Source organism: Telmatherina bonti, assembly GCF_933228915.1.
Source record: "Telmatherina bonti genome assembly, chromosome: 4".
Lineage (NCBI taxonomy): Eukaryota > Metazoa > Chordata > Actinopteri > Atheriniformes > Telmatherinidae > Telmatherina > Telmatherina bonti.
The window spans coordinates 8,611,966-8,626,362 of record NC_136622.1 but is presented as its reverse complement, the minus strand read 5'-3'; the positions used below and the strand labels follow the sequence as shown (position 1 = coordinate 8,626,362).

General features: G+C 40.3%; 1 protein-coding gene across 1 annotated transcript in view; it reads left to right on the top strand.

The window, feature by feature from the left end:
* LOC306755498 (6-phosphofructo-2-kinase/fructose-2,6-bisphosphatase-like) overlaps positions 1–14,397 on the top strand; it is a gene marked incomplete at its 3' end in the record, with an annotated part of 158,060 nt that overhangs the window by 124,736 nt on the left and 18,927 nt on the right. The window contains exon 2 of the mRNA XM_079239902.1: positions 12,773–12,874. Coding sequence (XP_079096028.1) covers positions 12,784–12,874 — 91 coding nt within the window. The 5' untranslated portion in view covers positions 12,773–12,783. The remainder of the gene's footprint in view (positions 1–12,772; positions 12,875–14,397) is intronic.

Genomic DNA, 14,397 nt, shown 5'->3' with positions numbered 1-14,397 from the left:
GTATTCATTACACAAAGTGCTGATAAAACCTTGCACGACTGTATGTGAATTACCTTCAGTATGAAAACAAACTTGTCAAACACAAAACGCTACAGTTTTAATGGCTATCTTCAAGTCATTATGACAGAAAGATGATGCTAAAATGCATGCAAATAAACTTAAAATTTCCTAGCCTTTCAGTGGAAATTAGATTTCTTTGATGGTGACATGCAATCTGGAAGTTTCACTTATTATAAAGGCAATAATTTGTCCAAAAAAAATGCTGTTAGCTCTGCGAATGGCGCAGGTACTTTGCTGGATATTAAGTCAATGCTGTTGTGGTGTGGCTGGGGTGTGGACCCAAATGCAGAGACGAGAGACTTGGATTACCTAACAATACACCCTCACAATAGATTGAATTTTACCAAATTATTTTTTGGTTGTATTAACCAATCTGGTTGGTAGTTATGTGTCCGACCAATCTTTTGGTTAAAACAACCAAATATGGTAGTGTTTTCAATCATTCTTTATTGGTATATAAACAAACCAAAACGGTCACTTTGACCAAAATATTGGTTAATTACTGTTTAGCCCTTTAGGAAGCCAATCTAAATTGGTTGGAGTCAAACCATTCATATTGGTTAATAATGAGTACTTTTGATTAAAAATTTAACCATTAATTGGTTAAATGCTGCTTGTAATCAAATGGTAGTATTTGGAACCAAATAATGGTACAATCTCCAGTGCTCTTTATTTTTTTCAAACTTAACTCAACACAGGTGCATGTACACTCATTTACACAGCTTTTATCAGTCCCAAGAGTTCTTTGACCCCAGGGGTGTGGTGAGAACAGAAACTGTCAGCGCACAGATTGCAAAAAGCCTCTGCTGGGTATTCGACACTGAAAATAAAAAACACCTTAACACAGAAGTCAACTGCTTTAATGATTGAGTCCAGTTGGTAGATTACCTCATCATAGAAAAGGTAATAATATCTGGCTGCCATTACTGAGTCAACATGTGCAAGTACTGCGGGCTGGCGGTTGACTCGTCTTTTTGAACACTCCTCCATCCGTTTCTTTTGGTGCTAATTTGGTTATTTCTAGGCTGGAATGAGGGACGATGGGGGCAGGGCTAGCTCAGGACCCTCCTCGTCGGACACAGGGGACAGTGGAGGAGGAGCATCCCGACCTGGGACCTCATCGGGAACGTGGTGCTGCAGCGCCGGACGGGTTCTGGGCACTGGCGTGGGAGCCTGCAGCGCCGGCGGCGTGGATCAGGGCTGGGACGCAGGCGGCGACATTGGAGACGTGGGCTGTGGAGCAAGCGGGGACACTGGAGACATGGGTAGTAACCTGACCCCAGAGACAAGGATAGACCTGGGGATAGACTAAAAAACTGCCACATACCGTTTGGCCTGCAGTTTGTCCATCCCATCTTGCTTCAGACACCAGGGGTTAGCTTTCACTACTTCCACAAACTTTTTGGCTGCTCCCAGCTGCACTTGAATGGGGTAGTGACTGGCCTTGAATAAAGTCCTTAGTTGCCATATGGACTACCCAGAACTCCTCCATCTCCTCTGGATCCAACTCTGCTGGGTCCGTGTCTGGCTGGATCATGTCATGGAGGCGGTGAAGGTGTGGACCCAAATGCAGAGATGACTGAACTGGGATGCAGGTTTGAGACTGATTTAATTCAATCACAGGAACTCAGGACAAGCTCAAACACAAAGAACTAACTCCAACGCAATGATCCAGCAACTGGGAACTGAAAGCCAGGAGTGTACATACAGACAAACATAATAAGACACAGGTGTAATGACTTAGCTGATGAGACCAGGTGAACTAATGAACAGAAACAAAGGTTAAACAAGAAACCAGACAAGTGAACTAAACAGGGAAAAACTACTAAATAAAACAGGAAACCAGAAACGAAGACACAAAGTCCAAACCATGACAGATGCCCTCATCATCGTGGTACCTAAAAAGTCCATTTGTGTCACAAGTTATGCAGACATGCAGGCAACTGGTAGCAAGCAGCAAATTCCCCGAGGCTAAGATCATCCATGCGATAAAGCAGGACTAGTTTCTCTGGTGTCTCAATTCAGGGTCTACATAGGCTATGAAGTGTTCTACATCGTCTGCACACTGCAGTGTGTGCTTACTGTCAGTAAAATGTGACGGCCTATCTAGTGTACGATAAATCACCCTTAGTGCTCCAGTCCTCCATTGCCTAGCACATAGGTCATCCATCCATCTCCATCCATCCATCTTCTGCCGCTTATCCGAGGTTGGGTCACAGGGGCAGCAGCCTAAGCAGGGAAGCCCAGACTTCCCTCTCCCCAGCCACATTTGCCAACTCTGCAAGGGGGATCCCGAGGCGTTCCCAAGCCAGCTGAAAGATAAAACCCCTCCAGCGTGTCCTGGGTCTACCCCTGGGTCTCCTCCCAGAGGGACGTGCCCGGAACACCTCACCAGGGAGGCGTCCAGCAGGCATCCTAACTAGATGCCCGAGCCACCTCAACTGGCTCCTCTCGATGCGGAGGAGCCGTAGCTCTACTCTGAGCCCCTCCTGGATGACCGAGTTCCTCACCCTATCTCTTAGGGAGAGCCCGGCCACCCTGCAGAGGAAACTCATTTCAGCCACCTGTATACAAGATCTCGTTCTTTCGGTCACGACCCACAGCTCATGACCATAGGTGAGGGTAGGAACGTAGATCGACTGGTAAATTGAGAGCTTCGCCTTCTGGCTCAGCTCATTCTTCACCACGACAGACTGGCGCAGAGTCCACATTACTGCAGACGCCGCACCGATCCGCCTGTCCATCTCACGCTCCATATGCATATGACAAGTTTATCTAATTACTGATCCCATTATTCCATAAAAAAAACATGAAAATATTTTTAAAATGACAGAAAATGGTGCCAGTAATTTGAATTAGATTTATTTTCCTTTTCATTTGTGTGTAAATGAGCAACATGAGGAGGAGGCGGTTTAGACGTGCTCTCCACTGGCTGACAGCTCATCCTGTCAAGCTCATGTCAACTGCAGTGGAAAATAATTCTAGTTAGACACATATACAGTCGTCATATGTATTCATACCGTCCCATTAAAGAAGGAGAAAAACTGCTGCCTGGGAAATAAGATGAACAAAAGTAATAATAATAAATAAAAGTTTTAAGAAAATCATGACATTATTTTCTAATTACAGTTCAATAGAAAGATTTTTTTTAAAAAGCAAACAAATATGATAAAATAATATGTTTCCAGTCCAGTCAGATGTTTTCTGTTCCTCCCTGTCAGACCTCTGGACCTGTTGACAGGTATTTTGTGCCACTGTTGAGAGAAATCCTCTAATATGACATACTTACCACTTAATGAAAAATATAATAGTCAGTGTTAATGCAACAAGAGCCGCACTCAGCAGAGTGCCGCCGCCCCCAAACAAACTATCCTGCTACGCTGCCAAATCAGTAACATTCAGCTTTTTAGCTGAAGGTACGGTTATCCTAAATATTTCACGGAGTAATGGCATCTCAGCCCCGTGTCTAGGTTCACCACAGGAATCCTCCAGGAGCTGCGAGCTGATCGCTCTGATTGGTTGACGCCCCGCGTCGAGCGGCCAAAGTTCACCTTTGTCCATCTCTGGCTTTTGCGGAACGCGTATCAAACTTCTTAAATTTTCGGCGCGTTCCACGCGGAACGCCGACGCCCAAAACGCGACACCAGAAAGCTTGACGCCCCCTTGCCGCGCCTCCCCATAGACTTTACATGGAAACCTGCCACTCTTGACACTCAAAACGCGTTTGGTCTGAACACACCGTAATCCTGCCTCCATCCTCCGTTTATGGTTCAACTATTGAATAGCTCAGTTTTTAATCTCACCTGGAATGAATCCTTGTCTGTCTATTAAATTGATATGTAGATCTTATATAATTTAAACAGTTAAAATGCTGGTGCAGTAAAATATTTCAGTAAATCATATTTAACACAGAACGTTTATGATTATATTTAGAAACATTTAGAAGGGTACTTAAAACCATATTACAGGGATGGAAAACAGCAGTGACGGAGTGGATGACTTGGAATCTTGTTCTGCCTTTCCAAATGTCCTCTGGCCCCCCAAGCCAGTTGTAAGTCGAGGTGAGTCTTAGTAATTCTTGGTAGTGATAGCCAATCGGCTCTCAGTCTGTAACCAAGAATTAACCAAGAATTGAGCCAGTCAACCAATCGCATCTAGCGCGTCTCCTGAAGTCCCACCCAGCAACAACCAAGAATTGACCAATCAGAGCTTTCGTTCATTGTCGGGCCAAACACCGGATTTAGAGGAAAGTTACAGAAGATTTTACTGTTCACTACATCATTCCTTGTTTTAGAATTAATACTCTTTAGAGGTAAGTACAAAAAAGTTGCTGATTTGTGTTTCTCTAGACACTGTTTTTAATATGTTGTTTGGGACGGCTGTCAAGCGATGACTATTTCATTCATTTTATCCACGCTCGTAATAACAATGTTGTTACCTGGGGGGGGGATCAAACTTTTCCACTCGCCATCAACTGTAGTTGAATTCATGGTGAAGTGGTAAAATGAATTTCACAGCTGGATACTGTTCCAGTTTAATTAATCAATAAACAGCATGTTACAAACGGACGTGGGTAAATTTTTCAATGAACACAGTCACTATGACTCCTGTAATGCTGAGCGCTTATGTAGACTAGTAAAATTTCCAGCTGGTATTTTGGTGTCTACTTCCATAACAAATGTAAAATTACACATGGATGTGCTTATTTATTTATTTTTACACGGTCATTATTACTGGCTTCTGTAACTGACCAAAATCAATTTCTTCCACTCATTTTATTGATAATATAGGAACAAATTAATTAATTTTATTTAGACAGGGCAAATGTATGTTGCTAGTTAGGTATTTGTTTGTATTTATTTAAAGCTTGCATCAAGCTTTTTCTTCTCTATTCCTTTAACAAGTTGCCCTTTTAAAATATAGCAGGAATAATGCTTTTAATGTGAGTCACTGTGTCTATAATGTATATTAATATTTTCTTCAAATAATAATAATAATTATTATAATAATAATGATTTTCTCATGTTCATGTTCAAATTGAAATTTGTGTTTTTTCTTTTCAGTTTTTTTTATATCAGATGGAACCTCGCTTTTTTATACGGGCAGATGGAAGCCTGAAATTATCGGATTCCATTGAGGCAATGGAGTTGAAGAAGGCCAACAAGGCCCTTGTCCCCAGAAGTTGTTCTGATAAAGCTCAGAGCACCCTGCTGCAGCAGAAAGGAGATCCATGCAATAGAAAACACTTTCTTTGAAATTCAGTTTGGTATTTTCCGTGGACAGACCTTCAAGTGGGTGCTGGAGAATGCTATTGGGTATGCTGCTTACCTTGTAGTTTCTATGAAGAGAGATTCTGCGGGCAAAGCAAAGATTCTAGAGAACATGCACACAATAACCAATCTTTCAGGGAGTATGTGGAGCTCTTCTCTGCTGGCAAAATTGCCATTTCTATGAAAGAAGAGCATTGTGATAGGAAGCAGACAGTCAAAAAGCACAGTTCTCAGAGTTCCTCATCACATCCCCAAAGCTCCTCTGCTGTCTCCCTGACATCCCTGTTGGTGAAGAAATTGCCAAGTGAGCAAAATCTGACCAAGATGGTGAAAAGGCTGATATCTCCCTTATATATATATATATATATATATATATATATATATATATATATTACTCATCTAATTATTCATTCATTTTCTAAACCGCTTAATCCAATTCAGGGTCACGGGGAAGCAGGAGCCTATCCCAGCTGGCTTTGGGCAACAGGCAGGGTACACCCTGGACAGCTCACCAGTCCATCGCAGGGCCACACAGACTCACCCACTCATGCTCACACTCATTCCTAGGGGCAATTTAGAGGAACCAATTAACCTAACGTGCATGTCTTTGGATGGTGGGAGGAAGCCAGAGTACCCAGAGAGAACCCATGCATACACAAGGAGAACATGCAAACTCAACACAGAAAGGCCACTGACCAAACCCCTCCCCAGCCAAGGATCGAACCAGTGACCTTCTTGCTGTGAGGCCACAGTGCTAACCACTGTGCCACCGTGCATTCATCTAATTATGTCTGGAGGAATATTGTAGTCGCATGTCATCGCACAGGTAAAAGGCATGGGTTTCGAACTCGGGATTTCCGATATGGTTTTCGCATTTATGGTAGATTTACCTCGACTAACAAGCGCTGTCCTTGGCGAAAAGGATGAAGTGTTTGTCTGCAGTCAACCTGAAATGATTGTCCAAAGTAAAATTGTGGTCACATTTAATTTTACTACATGTATTTATACATACCTGCTCAAGAAATGAGTCATTCTGTCTCAAATGATTAACTAGTTTGTATTTGTGCAACATGCTAATATAAGGTTAACATGCTTATTTTTATTTATATTTATAAGCTTTACTGCACTTACAAAAGCAGTTATTATACATTAAAATAAAAAAAATAACAGCAGGAAATTAACAACTTAAAGCTGTGTATGGTAAAAGAATATTTATTGTATTTATATAAATAACAATCAATGTAATATGAGAAGACAAGAGATACTACATGGATTTCTATCAATATTGACATTTTACACTGGTGAAGAGCTAAAAATGAGCTTTACAGTTAACACTGATGTTAATTACTGTGTACAGTGCCAGTTAAATAAACTAATAAATAAATAAACCTGGAGAAGTCACATTTTATGTAAACACATTTGAAAATATAACACATGATACATTATACATACATTACATTAATGTCAATGTTAGCTAACGTTTCGCAAGTAATTAGCTAGCAGCATTAGCAGGGAGCAAAATAAGCCTGATTGATTAGTTAGGTAACTGCAAATGAAAACATTTTTTGCATCTTTTTTTATTGTATCACAGTTTTGTTGCAGCATTTATTGTATTTCAGATTAAACCACCGACGATAACTAACATTATCTAGCTTGTTTAACAGTTACCTGCTGTCGACTGGATGCATCAGTGTGTCCGCTCGGACATCCTTCACAGACAGCATGGTTCCTTGAATACGTCCACCTCCCAGGACAGTAAATAGAATGTACGGACATTGGTTATGCACAATTTACCGTGCATGACATGGTCCATGTCTGCCTGCCAACAGGAAATAGACTTCGCTATCGAACGCATCGCAGAACAGCAGCTACACCTACACTAGGTGGTCATGCCGACGAGCTCCACCCAAGAGATGAGCACCAACTCCGCATCTTCTCTCCTCGTCACTGCTCGAGTCACACAACCGGTGTGTTGGCTCGAAAACATAGGCAATTGGATTATGATGTTTGATAGCTCTCTCAGTTTCGTCCTCCATTTTACTATTCTTCTTAATTGTGTCATAGCTTGGTAGTTTAAAGTGACTGGTAATAAGCATTAATTCATCTTGCTGCCAAAGAGCCAACCAATCCCATTGCGCATACAGTGATGTCACATCAATATGTCAGCTTAATGATTCCCTCGAGGCAAAATTACAAAAATTGGTCATGTCTGCTTTAAACTATTTTTTAAAAATTTTGGCTGCGTGTTTTTTCATGCGTATTTGATCAATTTCTGTGCCATAAATCAAATGTTTCATTTCCACTTTAAGAATATAAAAAAGGATGCAATAAAACAAACCTATTTACAAGAAATAATATAATCTAGACTGAAACAATAAACATTTTCATATTTTATATATGTGACATAATATGTTTAGTACTTTATGTATATTTTTATATATTTTATTTATGTTTTTTTTACTTGGGGACAAAGATTCTTGCAGAGCCAAAGGCGAAAATATTATGGAGATCTGTATATTGTACTTTTTCTACTACACGTTACACTTAGGCTACAGCCTTATAGCCAGGTTAATGAACTCCTGTCAGTTACCATTGTCATTGGTTTTTTTAGATAACCATCTTAATTAATTGTTCCAAAACCAATGAGTTGGTCAGTTTCTGAAAAATATATTATATCTAAAAAAAAATATATTATATAAAATATATTATATCTAACCAATATTTGTTTAACGAACTAGATTGATGCACACTCAACTAGATTAGTTGTTTTCCCAACCAATCCTTTTTTAGAGGGTGTGCCTTTTAAAATGAGTAGCTGCAGTGGAATGGTAAATGGACTTGTACTTCTATAGCGCTTTTCTAGTCATACAGACCACTCAAAGCGCTTTACACTACTTGTCATATTCACCCATTCGCACACACACTCATACCCCGATAGGCACATCAGGGGGCAGTTTGGGGTTCAGTGTCTTGCCCTAGGACACTTTGGCATTTCAGGGGAAGCCTGGAATCGATCCCCCAACTTACCAGTTGAAGGACAACTGCTCTTCCTCCTGAGCTACAGCTTTACAGGCCCCTAATGTGGTCACATGCTAGCGTGGAGCAGTGTTCAACAATAGCCAATGCCATGGTGGCTTCAGCTTTCTTTGCTGAGTCTAACTTTTTATTTATGAATGGTAGTTTGCTTTTACTTTTACTATTATAAGGCTTTGCTTTTTGGATATGTTTTTAAGTTTTCATATGTTTTTTATATCGCAGAGTTTGGCATAAAAATCAGCCTTACAATACAGGCAGTTTGCCCTTGTGTCTTCTCCAATAAACGGCTTCAACCAGCCTTTGAATCCTGGGCTTGATTTCCACTCCTTTCTGTACTTTTGAGTGTACAGTTTAGACTGAGACATAATGAGACTGAGAGATCACTGTGACAGGCACACACAATGGACAAGGTGATAAAGTGAATGAGGCTGTGAGTCAAATGAAATACAATTAAATTATTTTGTCGTGAAAGTAAAATACTTTGCAATGTACATCCCACTCTTTGAGCCAGGGCGGGATCAGAGGCGAGTTTGCACATGCGCTGTTCATTTTGACTGTGTACGTGGAATCGTACAGGTCCTCCCTGCTCCTCTGACTGGTTGCAGCTGCAGCCGGAGCGACTGTGAGACTGGCCGCCTCTGAGTGCTTTAGGACAGGGAGGGGCTTCCGTTGCGTGGCAGTAACTCAAGTCAGTTGCCAAAACCCCAGAAAATTCTTCAATAATTCCCATAAAAGTTGCTAGATTTGTACAGATTTGTCACTCGTCACTTTTAGCGAAAAAAATCACCGAAGGGGTTTTGGAAAGTCGCCAGATTTAGCGAGAAAGTTGCTAAGTTGGCAACAGTGGGCTGTGTTGCTCCTACTTAATTTATTTGGACTACATTTGTTGCCTCTTGTTAATGCTTATTTTTTATAGAAATAAAAAGAAAAACAAAGTGACGCAAAATAGCAGTTTACACTTCTACAAATGCACAGATGTTGATATATCACAAACATGTAAAATATAGGAATGCTTTAACGTCCACAATGAAAATTCTTCATTAGAACTGGGAAAGAACGCAGAGTCTACAAAAATTCATTTCACATCTGATAAAATGTGGGGAAGTAGACAGTCCTTATAAAAGGTTTCTAAAACACAAATGGTGTTTCCCCATGCTGGATCTTTATGGATGAGCAGGATTACATGATCCAGGAGAGTCCACACCACCAGATGACATTTTCCAACTCCTGTCAGGTACAGGTTGTCCTGAATCGGATGCCAGTAGTTTTGGGTCTGTTTCAGTTCCAGTAAGCCAGTGACTTCATCAAGTTTGAGGAAAAAGTCCTTTGCCTCAGCTGCCTGAATGATGGTGTTCTTTTTGGCTGCATAGGGACATTTTACTTCACTGATGCAGTCATGTGACACCATCCCATCTGGGGAGCCACCAAGCAGGCCGCTGTCAGAGAGGAATACTCCGGTCTCCTGGATAGTGTAGTGATCTTGGCCTTCCAGGATTAAAAGACATTAGAACTGGATTAAACAATAGTTGTCCTTTCTTTCTCTGCAGTAAGACTGGTCCACATAGGACGAGAAGGGTGACCATTTGACCCAAGGGGGGACGACACAGAGATTTACATCTTTTCTCTCTACAGAATGCAGCTGCATCAACAAGGGAGTGGAACGCAATTTATAGTTGCAGGTCGGGGGGGTGCAGAGAGTCGTATCTGACCAAACCCTGGTTCTTGTCAAAAATGACACCTTTCATCAAAGTACCAGACTTCATTGCGCCAGAACAACCCCATCCCCTGACTGAGAAGGGGACTGGAAAGAAATTCAAACTTCTTCCCCCAATTGAAGGAAACTTTAGATGCTTTACCTCATTGATCTTATTTTACAAGTTGTCTAACCGATTTAACTTAGTCTAAATGACTGTGGTTAATTGTTTTGATTGAATTTCTTCTTTTCATTATTTTATCTTGATATGTAATTTAATTCTTTGAACTGATCACACACGCATATTAATCATAAACACTACATTAAATAATCTTGATTTTGTTTTCCAAGCTTCAGACCTCTCTTAAGCTACTAATGTGAATGAATAAAATGTGAGTTTTCCTTTTTAGGATTTATTCCCCGATGAAGACGAGTCGTGACAATTAATTAATCCACTTTTAATAAAAATACATGTAACCAATCTTTTCATGTGTGAAAGTAAAACTATAAGTTAATGCTTTTCTTCCCAGCAAACGAGGAGTCTGCATAAATCTTAAGAATGTGATTTGATGTGTATTGGAGTCAAACAAAGTAAAGAATTTTGAGTATCATGTTCACATTAATGAGATGCAGAGGGAAGGAACTAGAGCTGACCTGATTGGATAAGGTCGGTCAGCCTCTGACAGAAGCAACTCATGATTGGCTGGAAGTTCGAAAGGCGGGTCTGTTTAAATTAGACTGGCAGCCTGACTTCCTTCGTCTTATTTTTAGCCTCAGTCTTCTTTGTGCTTTTTGTCTTCTTTTAGCTTTTTGTATTCTTTTCCCTTTTTCAGCTTTCGTCTTCTTTTCCTTTTTAGTTTTATTTCGTTAGACTTGTGCAGAGCTTGACATCAAACTCTGAACTAGAGCTGCAACTACCGAGTACTTTTGGAATCAGGTACTCTGTTTATTTCTTCGAGTAATCGAGTACTCTAACGACTTTTTTTTTTAAATTATAACTTGGGAAAAAAAAATACTAGAAACTCAACCAAAGTAAATCTATAAATTTATATTTTAAAATGTTTTAAAAGTATCATATTTTAAAATGTGCCAACGTGTTTGTGCACGTGCTCAATGTGTGGAGAAGCCATTCTCAACCAATCGCGAATTTAAAAGATTTAAAAGAAGAATTCATGTAGAAAGGACTGACTTATAAACATGTCCAAAGTATCTAAGAACTAGTCTATGTCTTGGAGGACGACACGCCTGTTAAAAGTGTGTCTGTTTAATACGAAATAAAAGTTTGCTGCAGGAACAGAGGCTACGCCTGCCGTCACACGCTGCCTAAAACATCTGCTTTGACTCTGCGTGTGTGCAGGAGAGATAGATGAGGGATGGATTACAAGACTGTTAACGTGCGTTAGCAGCCGACACCTCGCCATGCCTCGTTACTCCTGACTAATATCACAGGTTATAACACTGTACATTTTACAGACCTTTACATTTTTACATTTTACAGTACATTTTATATCAACAGCTGCTTCTGTTGATATAAATCGTGAAGCTGAATCTCCGCCTGGAGCGGTGAAGTGGGGGGGGGGGTGTTTCAGGCACTGCAACATTGAGACCTGCTTTACAGCACACACACTGCACTACGTTTTCTGCCCTTTTGACTGTGAGATGGTCCCACACTTGTGACTTTTTCTGTCTTTTCCTCTCCTCTACTTCATTTTCTACTGCTACTACTACTGCTGCGCCCCCCCCCCCCCCCCCCCCCGTGATAACTCTGGGTTATTAAATAGTTAAATAGTTTTTGAGACTATTTAAATGAGGATTTTGCACATTTTCTTAGATTGCAGCATGGTGAGGTTGGGGAGAAAACATGACCTAGAGTAGAGAAATCTGATTGCCACACAAATAAACACTGTATGGGAGCAAAATTTTTTTTAAAAATTCATGAATAAATTTGAACAACATTTAGTACACGCAAACCTTTAGTAGATCTCGGCCTTTATATTTGAAAGTAAAATGACACAAACTTAATCTGTACAAATGAAGTCTGGGGTTGAAAACAGTATAAAGTATTGTTTAGAGATCCTCATTTCCTTTTAAGTAAGACATTTCCTTCATCAGGTTGCAGTTTCACCTTGTGTGCTATAAAATCACACACATTTATTCTTGAGAAATCCTCCAGGAGTTAAAAACTGGTTATTTCTAAGCACTTACTAACTGCTGTTGTTGCTCGGTTACCACTTTATTCTTAGCTAGAAAGCTAAACTAATGTTTGCTAACAGTACTCAAGTTTAATTCATCTGGGGGATGAGTTAAGGTATATTTTATGAACACTAGTCTACATTATTCCATTATCTCGTGATCTCTGAATAATGTTAAAGCAAATATATTTTCTGTTTCCATAGGATGTAAAAGTGGGCTTCGTCTGAAAACATCAAAAACATCTGTCAGGCAGCAGCTGCTGTGAAAGGGCATTGAGTTGGAGCAGATTCTGACACTTAACATCTGCAACTGGTTGACCAGCCAATCAGAGCCCCCTCATCGTCTGCATCAACAGAGTCAGTGACTGGCTGGAGGAACTCCTCCCACATCAACACCACAGGAGAAAGTTCAAAACGTGTCCACTTACCTGGACAGCTCCCTTTATGTCTTCCCTCTGTCAAACACAGCAATAGACGAGTGCAACAGGATATTTAGGCGACTACCTCACACATACACATAGCAGCTGAAGCCATGCCACAAACCCAGTCAACACTCAAACAAAACCCTCTGGAGAAGACCTGGGTCCCATGGATGCAAAGCAGACTGAGCAAACGCAGAGGCTGTGAGTATACACCCAACACACACTCACGCTTTCACTTGTTTTATTTGTGCTTTTATAGATATATTATGAAGTACTGTATAGCAGTGTGTAAATCTCATTTAAAGATTACAGAACTTTTACTCCTGAAGTCACTACCAGCCCAACAATAATAATACATTTTGAATAATTAAAGTAGTTTTACTTGTTCTTACTAGCCGGTTGCAAAATGATAGAGGTGTTTACACCATTTTGGTATTAACTCCAGCTAAAAACTGAAAAAGTTGATAGACAAGAGATGATGTGAAATGAAGGACAAGATGATGTAACACAGTAAGTAATAATGAATCTCAAGTCCAGTTCAGGTATTTGTGGTTAACTGTAACAGTTAGAAGTTATTCTATATGTTTTATGCTTTAATTTTTTATTAATCTGTGTGAACAGATGTTAAGGTAACATCCCAGATGTATGTGGGGCTTCTGGCGATCTGGACTCTGATCTGTTTACAGTGCTAACAGCACAAACCAGTGTGTGCTCACAGGTAGTCTGCAGCACAGAGTCCAACATTAACATCGTATAAGCACAAACAGCAGGGTTTTATTTAGTTAAACTCATCCAGCTAAACACAAGTTCGACTGGCTGATGAAAAACCATTTAACTCCGACAGAGCAAAACAGTCTTGCAGTATTCTTAGTTTTGGGAATATTATGTAACCCCAGATTGACTTTTCCTGAACTGAGCAAATAAGATCATTTAATGTGGTTTCAGCTGGTTGGTGAAGGTTTCTGTACTGTTCAGATTGCCACCTGCTTGTATTTTAAATTCAGCAGCAAAAATGATAGAAGACTTTAAAGTAACTAGATGAATAAATGTAAAAAAAAAGTTGAGCATAAATTATTTAAAGTTTAGTATAGTTCAGTCTGTTTTGCAGCCAGAATTGTAGGTTTGTTCCAGCGCGACAGCCTGAAGCATTGTCTCCAATTTGGAATGTGGATTTTAGGAATTTTAAGTTTACAGAAGCTGCATGATTTTAATGTTATGGCGTAGTGTTTGTGTCTTTTGGTCTTGTTTCCCGTTTTATTTTGTTGTTCTTTCTGTTTAGCTCTCCGTGTATCGTAGCCTGTTTTGCTTCCTGTTCATTAACTCACCTGGTTTAATTTTCTGATTCATTGCACCTGTTCCTCAGTCGGTGGCCGTTTCTCAATTCAGGTTCTGCACACTTCCAAGTGTGAATTCGTTGGCTGCATACGTCATAGCAGCGTCAAGTGCTGTCCCAATTCAAAGGTTCCTTCGAGTCCACCCTTCAAATCCGCACTTTGTTTGGCTCCAGATTAGCTTAAAACGAAGGGTACAAGAGATGTATCCTAAGCGCCCTTTCCTATCCCAGAATTCATTGCGCACCTGATAGAAAAGAATGAGCAGCAGAGCGCCGGTGTAGGTACCACATCAGCCAGACCGTTTATTTATTTTTATGTATATACACACAAATATTTGTCCCAGCAGACAAGCTGGGAGGGCAAGCGGCATTGTGTCCAATAACCACAAAT